Genomic DNA, 16,027 nt, shown 5'->3' on the forward strand with positions numbered 1-16,027 from the left:
CAAAACGCAGGACTCATTAAGCATTATTAAGTAATATTAAGCAGGACTTATTAACACCCGTCCGTTAATTCTCGTGGCTGTTGCGCAGAGGCGCAACAGCCACGACTCTCCGGCAGCAAAATCATTCGGAATAACAGTCCTCACTTGCATGCAGTCACTCACCTTTGAGATTTCTATAGTGCTGTTATGCGTTACATAACAGCACTATATATTTGTTATTTGCAGCAGAATATTTGTTATTTTTCCCCCTGCATATATATATCGTAAATAAGTTTGTCTATGTACCCTTTGATTTAATTACCTAGAAATACATTGGTCATTCTTCACGACACACAGTTAATAAACCTGGTTGATTTCACTCTAATATTGTTTTCTTCTATCATTGTCCCTGATCAATATCCACCAACAAGAAGCGCAGGTAAAATGACACGATATTAATAATAAAATTTTCTTACGTAACCTTCATGGTGCGGACTCCGGAGATACCAGTTACTTTTAGAGGACAGTGGTAAAAACAGCAGTTCACCTGGCTAAAACTACATTTGGAACCGGCCGTCAAGAGTCATGGACGCACCAAAGCAACTAAACCATTAAAAAAATGTACTGCACAGAGGTTCTGCGAGAAAAATTGGGCGTCTGCCAGCGTCCACGTAGCGCTCGCGCTCTCTAGCAGACGACACGCTTGACAACGACAGCAAAATTGAAGATGTCGCGTTGTATAATCTATGCCTCAGATATATATGTTTGGCAAAATGATGTAAACACAAAGTTGCAGTTGAAATACAGCGCTATTTTAAGAGCGTACTATGCGCAATCGGCCTCGGCGCCCGCTGCGAAAGTACGTTGAATATGCCGCGGAGCGCGTCTCCGCCCCAATCCAGTTCGCTCGCAGCGCCCTCGCACTATTTTTCCACACGCGGTGCCTCAGCGGCAGAGCCCCATTCGGCCCACTCGACCATTGTCTAGTACACTCTAGTGGAGACAACCCTGCTGGCGACGCCATATTGAATCACACGAGCTCAGACTCAGCTATGCTTGCGTTCATAAATAGTGTTACTCGCGGCACGCTTCCAAGTGCTTTGCCTTGTTGAGGATTTTTTTATCAGTATCGCATCTGCACATCTTTATAACCAATAGCCGTTAACTCGTCGAAGGTTCAAGATGTAAATGTATGGCGCCAGGAACATGCCCCAAGTTGCCTAATTCAATTTACATTTAACATGCCGTGTGTATGTTTGAAATACGCACTATTTTTTTTTTTTTTTGCGCTTCGAAGCTTGGTATATAAGGTTTGCGACCCCCTGTGTGTGGAAGTTTTTCTTTTTCGCTTTTGTATTTTGGCTTACACGTCACGCCTCCTTTACCGTAGCTAAAGTCCCTATATAAGAAAAGTACCGCCATCTACTCTTTCCTCCGCCGCCTCCTCTCCTAAAGCGCTTGCTTTTTTCTTTACTTTTTGCTTGCGAAAACAAAGTCGACGGTGGCGCACCTAGAAAGTCCACGTTAAAGTTTTCAGGCCGGGCGCGCGCCGCCGACTGCGGCTGCGCAGAGGACTTTCAACATGGCTCTGAGGCGGAAAAAAGAAAATATAAAGAAGTAAAAAGCGCGCGTTATCATCGTCCAATCGGAGATACGGGACAGAGAGAAGCGGCATTCATCAAAGGATGGCGGTACTTTTCTTATATAGGGACTTTAACCGTAGCCAGCCACTCGCGCACGGTGGTTAGTTTCCCTTGCGTTGCGCGTGCTCTTCGCGTTCGTTGCAATTATTTGACGATATCTACGCACAATCTTGCTTTTTTTGCCTACAAAACTGTGTGCTGACAGGATTAAGCTGGTGTAAAAATAACTGCGATGTGAAAATAAGGTTTAATTAGTGCTGTAGAGAAAAATGTAACATAACTTGTCTGTGTCAATCTTGCGTAGTACACACAAGAAACCAAACGACGCACAAAATACATTTACTTAGTAATGTCTAGTACAGTCAATCATGAAAGAGATATGTACATGAAAAATTATATGTACTGTGTGGCGCCTGAAGGTAATGTTGAAAGACAAGATAAAAAAAAATTCGCAAGGCAGGCTCGACACACAATTAGGGATAGTGAGAGTTTTTTTTAATTTATTCATTACATGGGGAGGGGGGATTTCAAGTGAGTACATCAACCTTATTACACACAATATAAATCGAGAACAAGAATACAAACAAGCAAACACAACCGCGGGTAATATTAATCAAGATATCCAGCCAGAATACATCAGCTACCATCGAATACGTCGCATCAGCCAAACACATCGATGGCGAGTACAGAACATTTTATAAATAGCCATTAGAACACTGATAACTACATTGAAAAAATAAACAACACTGCATACATATCGCGTACGAAAACCGTAAATGAAACTAAGACAGTCAAATACAGATTAGCAATGTTTTTCACTTCGAAAATATAGTCCATGATGATGTAGGGCTGCTGAATTTAACAGACGGCGCCCATCCTGTCGATTTCCCTCGTACTGGCCCTCTTCAAAGTGTTTCTAAGTACAAGTAAAACAACAAAAGTTATTATTAATATGAAAAGTTACCTTGTAAATACAGAGAACCCATTACAGTGCTTAAAAATAAATTTTCGCGGAAGTAATGCTGTATTATTTCGCTTCACACGTTTCGAAGAAATGCAAAGGCTACAACAGACACTATGCCAGAAAGCGCCGAAACATTTTGGTCCCATGATGCCCCTTAACTCTACTACACCTGGGCATACTGTGCACAGGCATTTAAAGACCATCACAGTACCCACTACGATCGGGAATGAGCACGAATGACCATCGACTTACGAGCACCACGCTACAAATATATTCGTCTAAAAAATCAGCTATATAACGTAACAACCCGAGATGCACAAGATATCTGCTGAGAAATCAGAGAAAATCACAATGCTTCGCTTGCCACGTACACAACAGCCGCTCTCCCCAAAAGAAGCACTGTGTTCTATAGTCCCAAATAACCAGTAGCGAAAAAAGAAACAGAAAAAAAAAGAAACAGACACACACGATGTGTGCTTCCCGTGCAAAAGTAAAACAGGTGGTTTACATGACGATTTGTAGCTATTGTAAGACTATTTTGCAGCGAAGCATTTTCGTCATTCCTTAAAATAAGGGTACTAATGGCATAGACTGCGCCGATCAAACCGGCAAAAGCCTATGCAACGCGCGCTTGCAAACCATAGGCTACTCAGACAGCATCGGTGCAGTGCTTAGTTCGTGAGCGAACGTAGGCACGTGAGCGAGGATCAGAGAATACTTTCTTATTTAAATGAAAAACACGATGCGATAGTCTAAACTTTCTTGACACTTACCTCGCAAATGTAGGAGCTATCCGTTACCTTCCAGTGATACTGCTTTACTTGGGCTTCCCATCTCTTCCTTCGCTCTGGGTCCCGGGGGAAGCGTAAACAACGAAGCCCTTTACGCGTCGATCCGGTGCACTTGGGAACACAATAGCCCGTCATGTCGACTCGATGCATTTGACAAGCTTGTCATTCATGCGGCTGAACACTGTCCAGCAAGTAGAAGCGTCAGCGAAGCATCCCCGCGCACTGTGTCTCGAACTAAGCACCGGCACCAAGCAATCGCAACCGCTCGCTGTGACTCAAGATGGCGGCGCAGCGAGAAAGCGGCGGCGCAGGGGCGGTCAAAGGATGGCACCACCCTGAACGGCGGCGCTGGCATCGAGGCACCCTAAGGTGCCCACTGTCATCGTTACCTCGATGTCTAATACAGTTTTGTATTAGTTGTATAAGTTTTTTATTAGACCAATAGAAATTTCTATTAGTCGTACTGATTTACCTATAAGACCAATAGGCCTAGTGTATCTTATATAAACAGTGTTGCGTGTCTACTAGTTTCTCTATTAGACTAATAGGTCCTATTGGCCTTGTACAGGTTGTTGCTGGTCTGTTATAAGGATGTCACAGGGCACACTTTTGATGGCCATCAAGCGCGATCCAGATCGAATTTCTCGGTCGTGATTGGCTCCTGTGGGAGCCAATTGGCTCCATGAGGGAGCCAATTGCAGTCGAGAATTTCGATCCTGATCACGATCAAATGTGGTCGTGCGACACAGGTATAATGTACAACATATATTGCTGGATTCCGCAGCTCATGTTTGCTGGTGAAATTTGATGAAAAATTAGACTAGCGGACTGCTTGCTTGCGTGGAGAAGTGTTTCTAATTAATCGCTGAATCATTAAAAATTCTTCTGTACAATTGTGCAGCAGACTGCATTTGCATTAGTTTTAGCGCACTAACCTAGTGAAACTGCATCAGAGGTGGTCATAGCGCTAGAAGACACGAACAAGAACGAGAGAACAAGACGAGCGCTAACTTTCAACTGAAAGTTAGCGCTCGTCTTGTTCTCTCGTTCTTGTCCGTGTCTTCTAGCGCTATGACCACCTCTGATGTATCTAACAAACTAGCCCAAAAAGCCATACTTGTAGTGAAACTGGCCATCTCTCAGTGACATACACAAAAGCGACGCGCACCTACATGCTCTTGCCAATTTTGCTTTACTGAGCCTCGTCGCGATGAGTTGTTGAGAAAACAGCTAGTGTTTACAGCACAGCGAATACTTTCCCCCGAAATAAAAAGAAAAAAAGAATGCACAACCAGCCGTAATCCGCAAAGGCAGAATCGCGGTACCCGGTCAGCTTTTGAACAATGGTGCAATAGCAACCACCATACTGACGCGCAATAAGTTGGCACGTGGTGACACTGGCCCCTTGAGGAGAGACCGACGAAGTTCGTGGTTGCGCGCACGCTCTCCAAGGTCCAGCCATTGCTAAAGGCTGACGTGTTTTTTGCCTAGCCGGTCATCTATTCTAGCTGTACTAGCTGGGTGACAATATTTGATTTCCGCTCAAGTTTAGTTAGTGCCGTACTTTCTGTTGAAATGCGCATAAAGTAAATGTTAAACTTGTAACCTAAATTGCTAACTTGATACCGCATAAAAAAGCCCGTAATATTTACTGACATCAAAGAACAGTATCGCAGAGAAGGGAACACGGCGGGCGGGAAGGACATAAAAAATGTCACAGTTTCGCATTAAGGGCGAAGCAATGAATGTGATGGCAACACAGCAATGTCATACTAAGGAAGGTGAGCGGCTTTGGTAGCAATATGAATTGTAGTAAACATGAGCTGATTAAGTAAGCAGGTGTGCTGCGGCGTAAGTAGACCGACATGAAGAGAGACTCGATGACCACGAGAAGGCGCGTGGTGTTGCGTGAAACGGTGGTGTTAATGAGAAGCGCTTCCCGTGGGCAGCGCGTGCGAAGGGACACACCTGTAGCGCTGCACTGCCGATCCGGGCAGCATTGCATGTGTAGCGTGCGTTGGAAAATGTGGCCCGACTATTACTTACTGAATGAACAAGCGTGGTGTGAGCGCGCACAAACAAACATGAATAGATCACACTGAATGACTGCAGACAACGACTGTCAAAACGCTGGTAGCAAGCGCATACGCCGCAGCGGGCAAAGGTACGTGCGGTCTATCGCTTCAACGGAAACTGAGCGGCGAATGCACAGCGCATAAAGGTCAGAGCCGTGTGGAGATAAGAGACGGTGCAGGCGAGCGACGAGCACGGTTGTTGGCAGAGAAGAAGTGCGCCCCCCCCCCCCTCCCTCCGGCACTGGCTTCCCGCTTCCTTGCTTGCGCGTGGGAGATTGAGTGCGTTCGCTCTCCGTGATAGCGCGCGTCCCCGCACGTTTCCGCTCGGGCATACGGCGCGCGGCGAAGATTTTATCTATACGGAACCTCACGGCGACGGCAGAAATCCGGTTGAAGTGTCCACATAATTGCTATCGCAATAAAACTGCAACCGTAGTCAGCCGTAGTTGCGTACAGCACATGCGCAATGGTGGCTGCCATGTCAAGCAGAGGCATGCGTGGAATGAACAATGTGTTTTTAAGGAACCCGTGGTGTTAGCGCATGTGCAATCTTTTTCGTGCAGTAGTATATTTGGATACTTTCATCTGTGGATGCTGTTGTGGCTTCGAAACAACGCAAGGCAACTGCTTTTACCCCTGTCCTTCGCGGCTTTGTCGATCTATTAGCATGCATCAATATGCAGCGTTTTCCCCGGCGCAGATGATTTACCATTTCGAGGTAATTATACTTCTTATTTATGCTTCTAAAGTACAGTATGAAGTTGCTTTCTTTCTTTTTTTTTTATCCCAACGGTGGACGCACTTCTGTACATTGACATCGGGCCGACTGCGTTGCAGCAATGACATGCCTGTTTCGGAAAACACTGTGCACGATTTCTGCCTAGAGTGCCTACAGCTTTGATGTAACACACATCTTATGTTGATTTTGTGTGTCTTGTCGTGTCAGGTGGCATCATTTTTCAGTATGATAAACATTTTGAGCTAGCATATCACGCTCTGTCCTAAAATTAGTTTGGTACAGTATAGACCACTTATAATGTAACCGCATATAGTGCAGGATCGGATATAGTGCGGTCTTTTCAGACTCACGTTAATTTTCCCATAGCACTCCATGTATACACGTATTGCTTATAGTGCAGTTGCGGGAAACGAAATACCGGTTACAGTGCGGCTGCCTGGGAGTACGGAAGTCAGCGGAGACGGCGAACGCTCCCTTCAAACGGGCGCCCCAAGGAGTGCTCGAGGAAGAAAGACAGACGAAGAGGAGAAGGGCACGTCGTGCGAACGAACAGCCAGTGAGGCTGAAACCAGAATCTTGAGTGCGAGTCGTGAAATATCTCGGCGCGCATAGCGAGCGTGGGCCACAAAAACTGCCAACGCCGCCCAACGCTCGCTTCACGATAACGGCAGTAAACGAAACTTCAGGGAGCGGGCGGCGCTGGCACAGCACGGCGAAGGCCGCACGCGGAGACCGTGGAATGTGAGGGAGGAGGGCGGCAGGGAAGCGGATTTCGCCTCGGACACTCCGCCGCTTTGGTGGCTCCCCTCGCCCTTCCTCGTAGCTCCCTCACTTTCGACTGTCACCGTGCACGCCCGCCGCCGTGCAGGCGCAGCGGCTACAGACGGCATGGCGCCAGCTCCCCGAAGTTTCGTTTTCTGCCGTTATCGGGAAGCGGGCGTTTGCCAGCACGGGCAGCTTCGTTGGCCGGCCTGGGACAGCGCCGCTGCTTCCCTCTGCGCCATAGCCGCAGCGTGCAAGGTCAACACGCGACTAGAAAGTAGAGGAAGCATAATGGAGAAAGAAGGGTTCACTGCCATTTTCTACGCGTGGCTACGGTAGCATGACTGAGACGTCAGCACGTACACGCATGTTCCAGCGCAACGCAGAATCGGCGACCTTGCCATTTGAGAGGGTGAAATTTCCGCCGCGTTTTTTTCATAACTTTTTTTCCGTTTCGTTCGCGCGGGACATTGAGGGGTCTCTCCTAAGCTTTTACTCTATGGTGGTGCCGGAGCAATGCCGGTCGGAGGCGCCGCCGCGTGAATTATTTTGAATTAATGAGAGTCGACTAAATTGAATGCAAACGTTCTAGCCGCATTCCTCGCCTGTCGCATACGCGTGGTGGCTCGGTGCACACGTTTTGCATATGTGCGGGCCTTGAAAATTGTTGCTTTGGTTATAGTGCGGTACCGCTTATACATGGATATAACGAAATTGACAAATTCCCGAAAAACATCGTTATAAAGAGGATTTCGCTATATGCAGGTTCGGCACGAAAATTCGAAAAAGAAACTCTTACTGTATTTACTCCGTTCCAACGCACCCTCAGTTGTAACGCGCACCCATTTTCCGTTTTCGTCGAAGCACTCATCCTTGGAATGTCACACCAGGTACCGGAAGCGTGGACGCGTGTCGTTTCACACAAGCGCGAGGCATCGTAAACGAAGAGCGAGCGTCACGATGGCGTCGTAGCGTCGTATAGTGTTACAGTAGAACCCCGCTGTTATGTTCCGAGGGGCTGCGTTTTCCCGGCTGTTACATTGTTTTCGGCCGGTCCCAGCATAGCTCCCATAGAACCCAATGCATTGGTAACCCCGCTGTTGTGTCGCAACTGTGGGACCGTTCCCGCATATACGTTGCGAACTGCCACCCCGCGGCGGCCCGAGCGGCCATTTTGACTTTTCATGTCGCTTGGCTTGGTGGCTTGACGATGGCATTGGCCGCCCAAAGTGCCGGGGGCGACAACTATGACGTATTTTCGGTTTCCGCCAGCAAAAGTATGGCCCTTGAGGTCCGTAATTGCTATGTAAAGATGGTGTCCATGACGCGTTGTGGCCCTAAAATTGGTTTTGGCTCATAGATATTCCGTATAAAGTCCAAGGGCGATAACGCAGTCGCTGCGGGCCGTATGCAGTATGTGCGAGTGAAAACATGCGAGGGGAGCCGACGACCGCGTCTAAATCTCGCGCGCGCAAGAAAAGCAGGGAGGAAGCGCGCCTTCTTCCGTTGCGCTCGAGGCACCGGCGAGGAAGCGAGGGGAGAGGGATAGCGAGGCGGCGTTGTACTGTACTCTGGCATCAACTGCGTACTGCGCGGCGGCGCGTGGTCGTGCGGGCCGTATCTTGAAAGCATCTGCGTTGGGGCAGAGCCTAGCAGTGTAGGTGCGTCGGCGGCTTGTAGCTTTATGCGTGCTGTGTGTTCTCGGCACTCAGTTTGCATTGAAGTGATAGACAACAGCACGAAGGTCACTTCGCTCGCTTCTCCAGCGGCGGTTCCACACGCCGCCAGCGTTTGACAATGCGTGTCTGCGCTCATCGAGTGTGATGTGTCACAGCGTGTACCAGCTAGGGCTTCGGCAACATCAACTGGAAAAGGAGAGAGTGCCGGCTTGGCGGGCTAGGCCTACAGCTGCAGCAAGCGGCAGGATCAGGTTTGAATGAAGGGAGGGGGAAAGGTCACGCCCGCGGCGGCAAGATCGCCGGGTCGAGAGATGCAGGCCCGCCTCGCACACGCACGCACGCACGCACACATGCGATCGCTTCGCATTCTGTCGCGGCGGAGAAGGTGCTTCCGGTTGCTGCTCGTGCAAAAATGACAAAATTTGGGGCGAAATCTCTAGGTTGTCGGAGGGGAAAATTCGTTATATCGAGGGGGTCTCCCACTGCCACTTCGTTACATAGAGGTCTCAAATACATGTGCTTCTATGGAGTAACGGAGGGGAATAGAAAAACTTCGTTATATCCAGAAATTCGTTATATGGAGGTTCGTTATAAGCAGGTTTAACTGTAGTGCGGATATTCGCGACTCCGGCGACTTGCGTTATAAACGGTCTACACTGTAATTGCAGAGTCACATTATTCTAATTTGGAAGCAAATATTGCCAGCTTAAATGTTCAGTGGTAGAACTAGCACCCCTGCTTTTAAATGTTTTTATATGTATGTATTTTTGTGCCCAGGTTTTTTAAACCACTTCCTCAAAAGGCGTCCTCTGGTCGAAGTTGACGAAAAGCTATGGCAATCAAGATAGATGGCCTGACGATCTCGAAACAGGAATCTGTAAAAATACACGCTCTGCGAATAAATGCTTCTAGCAATTTTAGCAATTATATACCCGTTTTTCGTTCTGTCTCTAGTGCATTGCAACATTTTCTTTCACACCAATAGACCTATTAAACTAACACTAAGAGACCTATTCGACTAATACACCAATATCTATTAGACTAATACACTAATAGACCTAATAGAGTGTATTAGTGTCAATAACCTCATAGGCTACTGGTTTTTGTATTAGAATTTTTGCTAGGGAATTAAATGAATGGTGAAAAGGATACAGTGTTAACATCTCTCCAAATTTTTTTATTTATTTATTTCCAATACTGTTAGCCCTTGTTACAGAGGTGGGGAAAAAGAATTTTCAACAAACACGTAACGTCAGTTGCACAATAAACAAACAATGCATCCAGCAAACACATAATGACAGTTTACGCTCAAGTGATTCAGTTGTGTGCGTTTCAATAAACGCACACAACTGAATCACTTGAGCGTGAAGGCTGCTCCAATCGACTATAATTTTCACAAGAAAGAAAATTTTGAAGGCATCAACGCGTCGCACATAGTGTGACGTGGGGTCCAGGGTATTGAATTTATTTTTATACAGTTGGTACAACAATTTCAACCTGGCTATTTTTCTGCGCGTTGCAAGTTCGGGCAAACTGGCACGGGATAATAATGCGGACTGCATTCGTTACCGTGCGGCAAGCATAAACCGTGCGGCTAGTCTTTGAATCTGTTCCAGTTTATTTATCAAGCCCACTTGGTGCGTCTGTGTGGGCCGTACAACTGTTTTGTACGCCTTGAGCTTTACCTCGGGTGTAGCATCTTTCAACTTTCACCTTAACAGACCGAGTTTGCTCTGTGCAGAACCACAAATGTTTTCAATGTGTTCGTTCCAATTCAAATTGCGCATGATTGTGACACCGAGACACTTAAGCTTACTAACATGTTCAAGTGGGCTATTATTTATTCTGTAAGTAAAAAGCAATGGGGTTTTCTTGTTAGATAAAGTCATGTAAGCTGATTTATCGAAATTAATTTTCCTGTCCCATGTAACACACCAAACAAATTTATTGCAGGCATTCGTTTAACAAAACTTGATCCCGGACATTCTTAATGTGACAGTTAATAAGGCAATCATCCGCAAATAGACGTAGTTCAATGTTAGGGTGCAAGTCATTAGCAATGTCATTTACATGGAATTTTTGGATTTCGTTTATTGACAATGACATCAGGCAAACAATTCCATGGCTCAGTTACAGGGGGTAGGAACAACATCATTGACCGGGTTGCGAGTCGTGTGTACGGGTTAGATTGATGGCCGTTCGGGTGTGTGGTCAACCAGCCGACAACTATGGCGAGCACGCATGCCAAGCTCATCTGTGTCCTCGCACATAGGTCGAGAGCTCCCAACTGCCCGAATCTGCCTGCGTGAACACTGAACTTATGTAATCAACGCGATCAGCGTGCCTTTCGGTGGTCGATCTTCACACATGCTCTCGTGCTTTTCATATGTGCTGCTGTTATAGTTGCCTCTGTCTGCGTCGCGTTAATCGTTTCGATCGGTATTGTCGACCTGGATGAACCTTCTGCTGATAGAGAACAGGCCCCGTTGGAACACTGCGCGTGTCAAGGCATCGATCACATCCAGGTCATTCAACGAAGGTACAGATTTTAAAAAATCGAATATTTGATTTGGGAATTGAATTATTTGAATCTTTTTCTATTTGATTCGAAACCAAATGCACAAGTACCCACACGCCCCTACTATTTGCATAAACGGTCAAATTTCAATGCAACGAAATTTGAATATAACAAAGCAAATTGCCGATTTTACCGACTTTGTTATACCGAGGTTTAACTGTGCTTCGGACGATGCGAGAAGTGATAGCTGCTCCGTTAGAAGAAGTGCACAGGCAGGGGCATGGTGAGGTGTTCAATATATAAAATGATGGCACCTTGATTTCTCAAGGATCGGTAAAGTTGGGATTCTGAAATTTTCTCACAATTTAGGTTCTTGTTTGTGCTATGAGAGTTAAATCTAGCACAGTTATTTCACTCCATATATTTTTATGGCAAAGTGATTGCCTACTTACCATCCTGCTGAGGGTGACAAGCTCTGCATTTAGGATATCCAACCGACATTGTTGCAGTTTGCACCCAACCTGACGGTCCCACACAGGTGCCTTTAGACCAGAAGCTAAGGAGCTCACCATTTTCTTTTACAGAGGAGCTCCTCTTGAATGAGTCCCTCCTTGTCACGCTGTCCTCATCACTGCCATCCGAATGCAGCTCCTCTGTGTCGGCAGTAAAGATGTCCGGCTCATCGCTGTTTGCTGGGGAGTCCCCAAATTCCTGCTTCATATAGTTTCCCATCTTGTTATCGATGACTGGCTCCTTCGTTCCATCCTGCATGAGAGGTCAAGAAAGGGCACGAATCAAATCGTGGCAAGGTGGCCTCTGTATGAACCCACACACCCCGTCTTCGTTTACCAGAGGCCCAAGGAAACCCTCGTTGTTTCTTAAAGGGGTCTAGAACCATCCCTTAAGCGAGGTGCAACACTTGAGCCAAATTTTGCACTCGTGTGCGACGTGTAAGGCTCACAAGCGAAATGCAAAGTCACCTTTTTCTCAGACACTCTTTTGAACAGAACTCTTCTGCTCACCCTTTTCGGGGCTGCCATATTTTGTCATATACAGTAAAATCTCGGTGATACGAATCTCGCGGGGTCATGAGAAATATCACTTAAAATTTGTATCATCAAAACATACACAAAATCAAGAAAAAATGAATTTATTTTTACCAGAAAAAATTTTAATAGTGTAACACCGTTGATATGTTCCTCACTGCTGCGTTTTCCCGGTCCCGACCTAAATCCCATTGACTTCCACATATTAAGTTCCCCGTGATACATCGCCAATCTGTAATGTTCCTGCATCTTACGTCACATTTGAATGTAGCGGTGCGGCCAGCTTGCACAGTCGGCGTCACTCTTGTCTAGAGCGCGGGAACAGCGACGTCTCACACTAGCTACTGAGTGCGACATCTAATGGTGGGGGGCACATCCTGAAACTACTGTCAGACGTCGTCAGCTGGCCCCCCCCCGGCAGCCGCCGTTCCCGCGCTCTAGACAAGGGTGACGCCGACTGTACGTTGCAGCAAGTGACCGATGCGTTGCAACAAGCGACAGGCACGTTGCAGATACAGCACAGCCGCGCAGGCATCGTATCTTGAAAGCGATCTGCTACCTGCGCAATGTGCACGCCCACGCGGGCCTCATCGTAAAACAATCTGCGATGTTGACAAAGTGCGCCTGGTGCCGGTAGCTTGGTATGCGCTTTTCTTTTGACATTTAGTTCGCGTTTAAGCGAGAGACAGCACGAAGGTCAATTCGCTCGCTGCTGCTGCTGCGCTTCCTCACGCCAGCATTTCGACAGCGAGTGTCCACGGTCATCGAGCAAGATGTGTTCATGTTTACCTGTGCTGACATCGTGCTTTTGAATTTACTAGTTAGTAAGCGAATGCTTACAAGTTTATACGGCAGCACAACTACTATCCTGACTTCGTACTGCTGTCTACTAATTTGCTATCGCAATCGTTGCTTCACCTTTTAGGCGAAACTGCGACATTTTCATTTATGCGTGGTCCCTTGAAAAACGTATCAACGGGGTTCTACTAACCGTGTACGTTTTCTTCTTGCCCAAATCGTCAACTATCACCTTCTGGAAGGCGTAAAAGTGCGTGCACGTCACCTCGAGTGCAGGGAGCACTTTGGCTTTTGTGGCTGCTGCCCGGTCCACGTCTACCTTCTCGCTAAGCATCGGCTAGGCTGTGATGGGGTCCGGTCCAATGAGAGATTGCGCAGCTGCACGACGTAGCCAGTTGCTTGGCGGGATCCCGCCCAGATCCCGCTGTGCCAGCTTGTATGTGCCGGTCGTTCTGCTTGCTTGGCCGCCGCCGCTGTTGCTCACGCCTTCGTATGATCCGCAGCGGCGCGGCGACGCATTCGGAACAGCCGATTTTTTTTGTATTGTGAGCAATATATTTCAGCCGGGAAATGTTACGAATTCCTATCACACCGAAATTCGTACCAGCCGTGATCGTATTACCGGGTTTTTACTGTAGCAGCTTCCCACACGTGTTGGCCAATAGCTGACATCAACCAAGCACGAGCCGACTATCATGCTCAGCCATGTAGGAATCAAACTTTGGCCATGCTGCTTAGAGGGATGTCATAGGTCCGGCTCTCGCTAATTTTGATTAGTCTGAGACACTCAGCTAGCCTCGAACTATGCGAAACATTAGCCCAGACCACATGTTCGCTATGCCTGCTGTACCTCGTGATGAATAGCGGTTAGTATCTACAATGGTCGCTCCTGGCTAGCTGTGCTTCGTATTCAGCTTCGAGCTTTGTATTAAATGGAGCAAAGTGCGCAATCTGGAATTGCGTACTATCCGTGCAGGACAAAGGCAATCTGCACCGCAGCACTCACCACGACGAGTTCGCTCGCAATAACACCGTAGGTGGGGTATCGCCCCTCTATCGCCACCGGCACTAACAGTGGTGCGAAGCACACTGAGGGCCAATGGTAAAGGTTTATTTCATGCGCAACATGAGAAGTGAGGTAAATACCATGCTCAAGCATCTACACTGGTACTAGGGCTTCATCTTTTCAGTAATACATTCCCGAGAGATTTAAAGGCGTTTTTTGAGGCTTCAAAGTTGACAGACAGTGCACAACTCTGATTCTTAGGTGACAAGTAGTATGGGCAAGTTGTACACCATGCTAGCTTCAGTGCAACACTTCCAACTTTTCATTTACAAGAACTTGCTTTTAAAGCATCACATAGATGGTAGAGCGACTTCACAGGAAAGACGTTGGTGCCAGGTTCAATTACAAAATTATTAACTTCTTCCCTGCTCAATTACAAAGCCAGGACAAATTTTTCTTTGAATGTGAAGCTTGCTTTATGAGAAATCCAAATGGGTTATTTTTCTTTGTAGCTTTGTGTGGTGCATATAACCTTTTATGAAACCTCCTTTTTTACCTAGTGAATTTCCACAGAACTTGTTTTTTGCAGTAGATTCTCATCCCGTGTCCTGCCGAAGGATCCAAATAAGTGTTTAATCTCGGGTATCTTGCAATAGGCAAGTGTCTGCTCCCGACATTTCAGAGTGGAAACGCCAGGCACGGTTGCACCGGGACGTTCTATTCTTGCAACTTGACAGCGCTGAGACCCCTTCCAGGGCAAAGAAGAAGTGGCTTGAACTTCGTGTCATCACTGGCCGAACAACTCAATTCATCTAGCAGCACGCACTCATCCAGCTTTGTGCCATCACCCCCAAGAAGTCTCCTAGGCCAAGCAACCCAGTCCACACAGCATGTGATGTGCCTAATTCGGAAGGAGTGCAACGGGTGTTAAGCTTGGGTCCCATGTTTGCAGTGGAACCTCAGATGTCACCACCGGAACTACTCACTCTTGTTCGGCAAGTAGCCATGCGAGCCCCTGAGACTGAACATTGTGTTTCTGAAGGCGTACATGTTTTGTTGCAGTCTAATGCACTCCGCAAAAACTTGCCTGTCAACAGCGTCGTGCCGTTCTTTAGAGAGCATTCCCTTTCCTCGCTAACTGCTGACAAGGAAGGAGGTTTTGCTGCTTTACCAAATGATGTGTTTGGCTCAAAAGCCCACGAGGTAGTAAATTCTGTGTTCAAATGCCGTGACGACACATCGCTCTTAAAAGTAAGGGCGGAAGCAAATACACTTCGTAACGCACTGAGTCTAAATCGGTTAGCTAGTTCAATTGACAAAAGTAAAAAGCCTAGCTCGGATTTGTTTTTCACTGTCAAAACCAACAAGGTTGACTGGCTGCTACAAGTCATTACCTCTGAAAAGGGGACCTGGCAGAAGGTGGTTGCTTTGTTTTTACAGGAGAAACTTAACCTGCTAACAATTGACGACCCTTTTTTGGTAAAAGACTAATGATATCATAGCGTATACTGCAAGTAATGACAAGGGCCTCAATGCCTGCTCCACTGACATCAAAGACCTGTACTACCGCATGATACGCTGCTATAGTGCGTAGAGGACTTTATTGACAACTACGGCTCTGTTGCGTTCCAGAATGCTTCTGCTGTCTCGGTAAGCGGCTTCCTTGGGCTGCTTGGATTAAGGTCAACGTCTGCTTCATGGAATGAACATATTGTTACGCAAAAGCTACGGAAGGACAGAAGAGGAGAACGAAGTGCGCTTGTCTTTGGAGCGGCTCGGTGTCGGCGCGGCAACCCTTTGCCCTTTTTCATCGATTCATCTTTAAATAAACGCACCCCATCGTAACAGTTTTGGTGGATGGTGCTGGGTAAAACAACGGCGCCCCCGAAGAACGACAACGAACCGACCGCTGAGGCGCAATCCGTGGAGCTTCGACGAAGTCGCCGAATTGCCGGTCTGCCACCAGAGATGGCTTCTGACGGCAACAATCCGCCACCTTCTACCAGCGTCAGCCCTACATCGAGCCA

At 47.2% G+C, this 16,027-nt stretch overlaps 1 protein-coding gene across 4 annotated transcripts in view; it reads right to left on the reverse strand.

Annotated features, from left to right (window-relative positions):
- Window positions 1–16,027, reverse strand: part of LOC119432389 (WASH complex subunit 2) — a 545,737-nt gene that overhangs the window by 417,733 nt on the left and 111,977 nt on the right. For all 4 annotated transcript variants that reach the window (XM_049658605.1, XM_049658606.1, XM_037699556.2 and 1 more), the window contains exon 8: window positions 11,720–11,915. In XM_049658605.1, the coding sequence (XP_049514562.1) occupies window positions 11,720–11,915 (196 nt within the window). The remainder of the gene's footprint in view (window positions 1–11,719; window positions 11,916–16,027) is intronic.

This window comes from Dermacentor silvarum, chromosome 11 (genome assembly GCF_013339745.2).
Source record: "Dermacentor silvarum isolate Dsil-2018 chromosome 11, BIME_Dsil_1.4, whole genome shotgun sequence".
Classification (NCBI taxonomy): Eukaryota; Metazoa; Arthropoda; class Arachnida; order Ixodida; family Ixodidae; genus Dermacentor; species Dermacentor silvarum.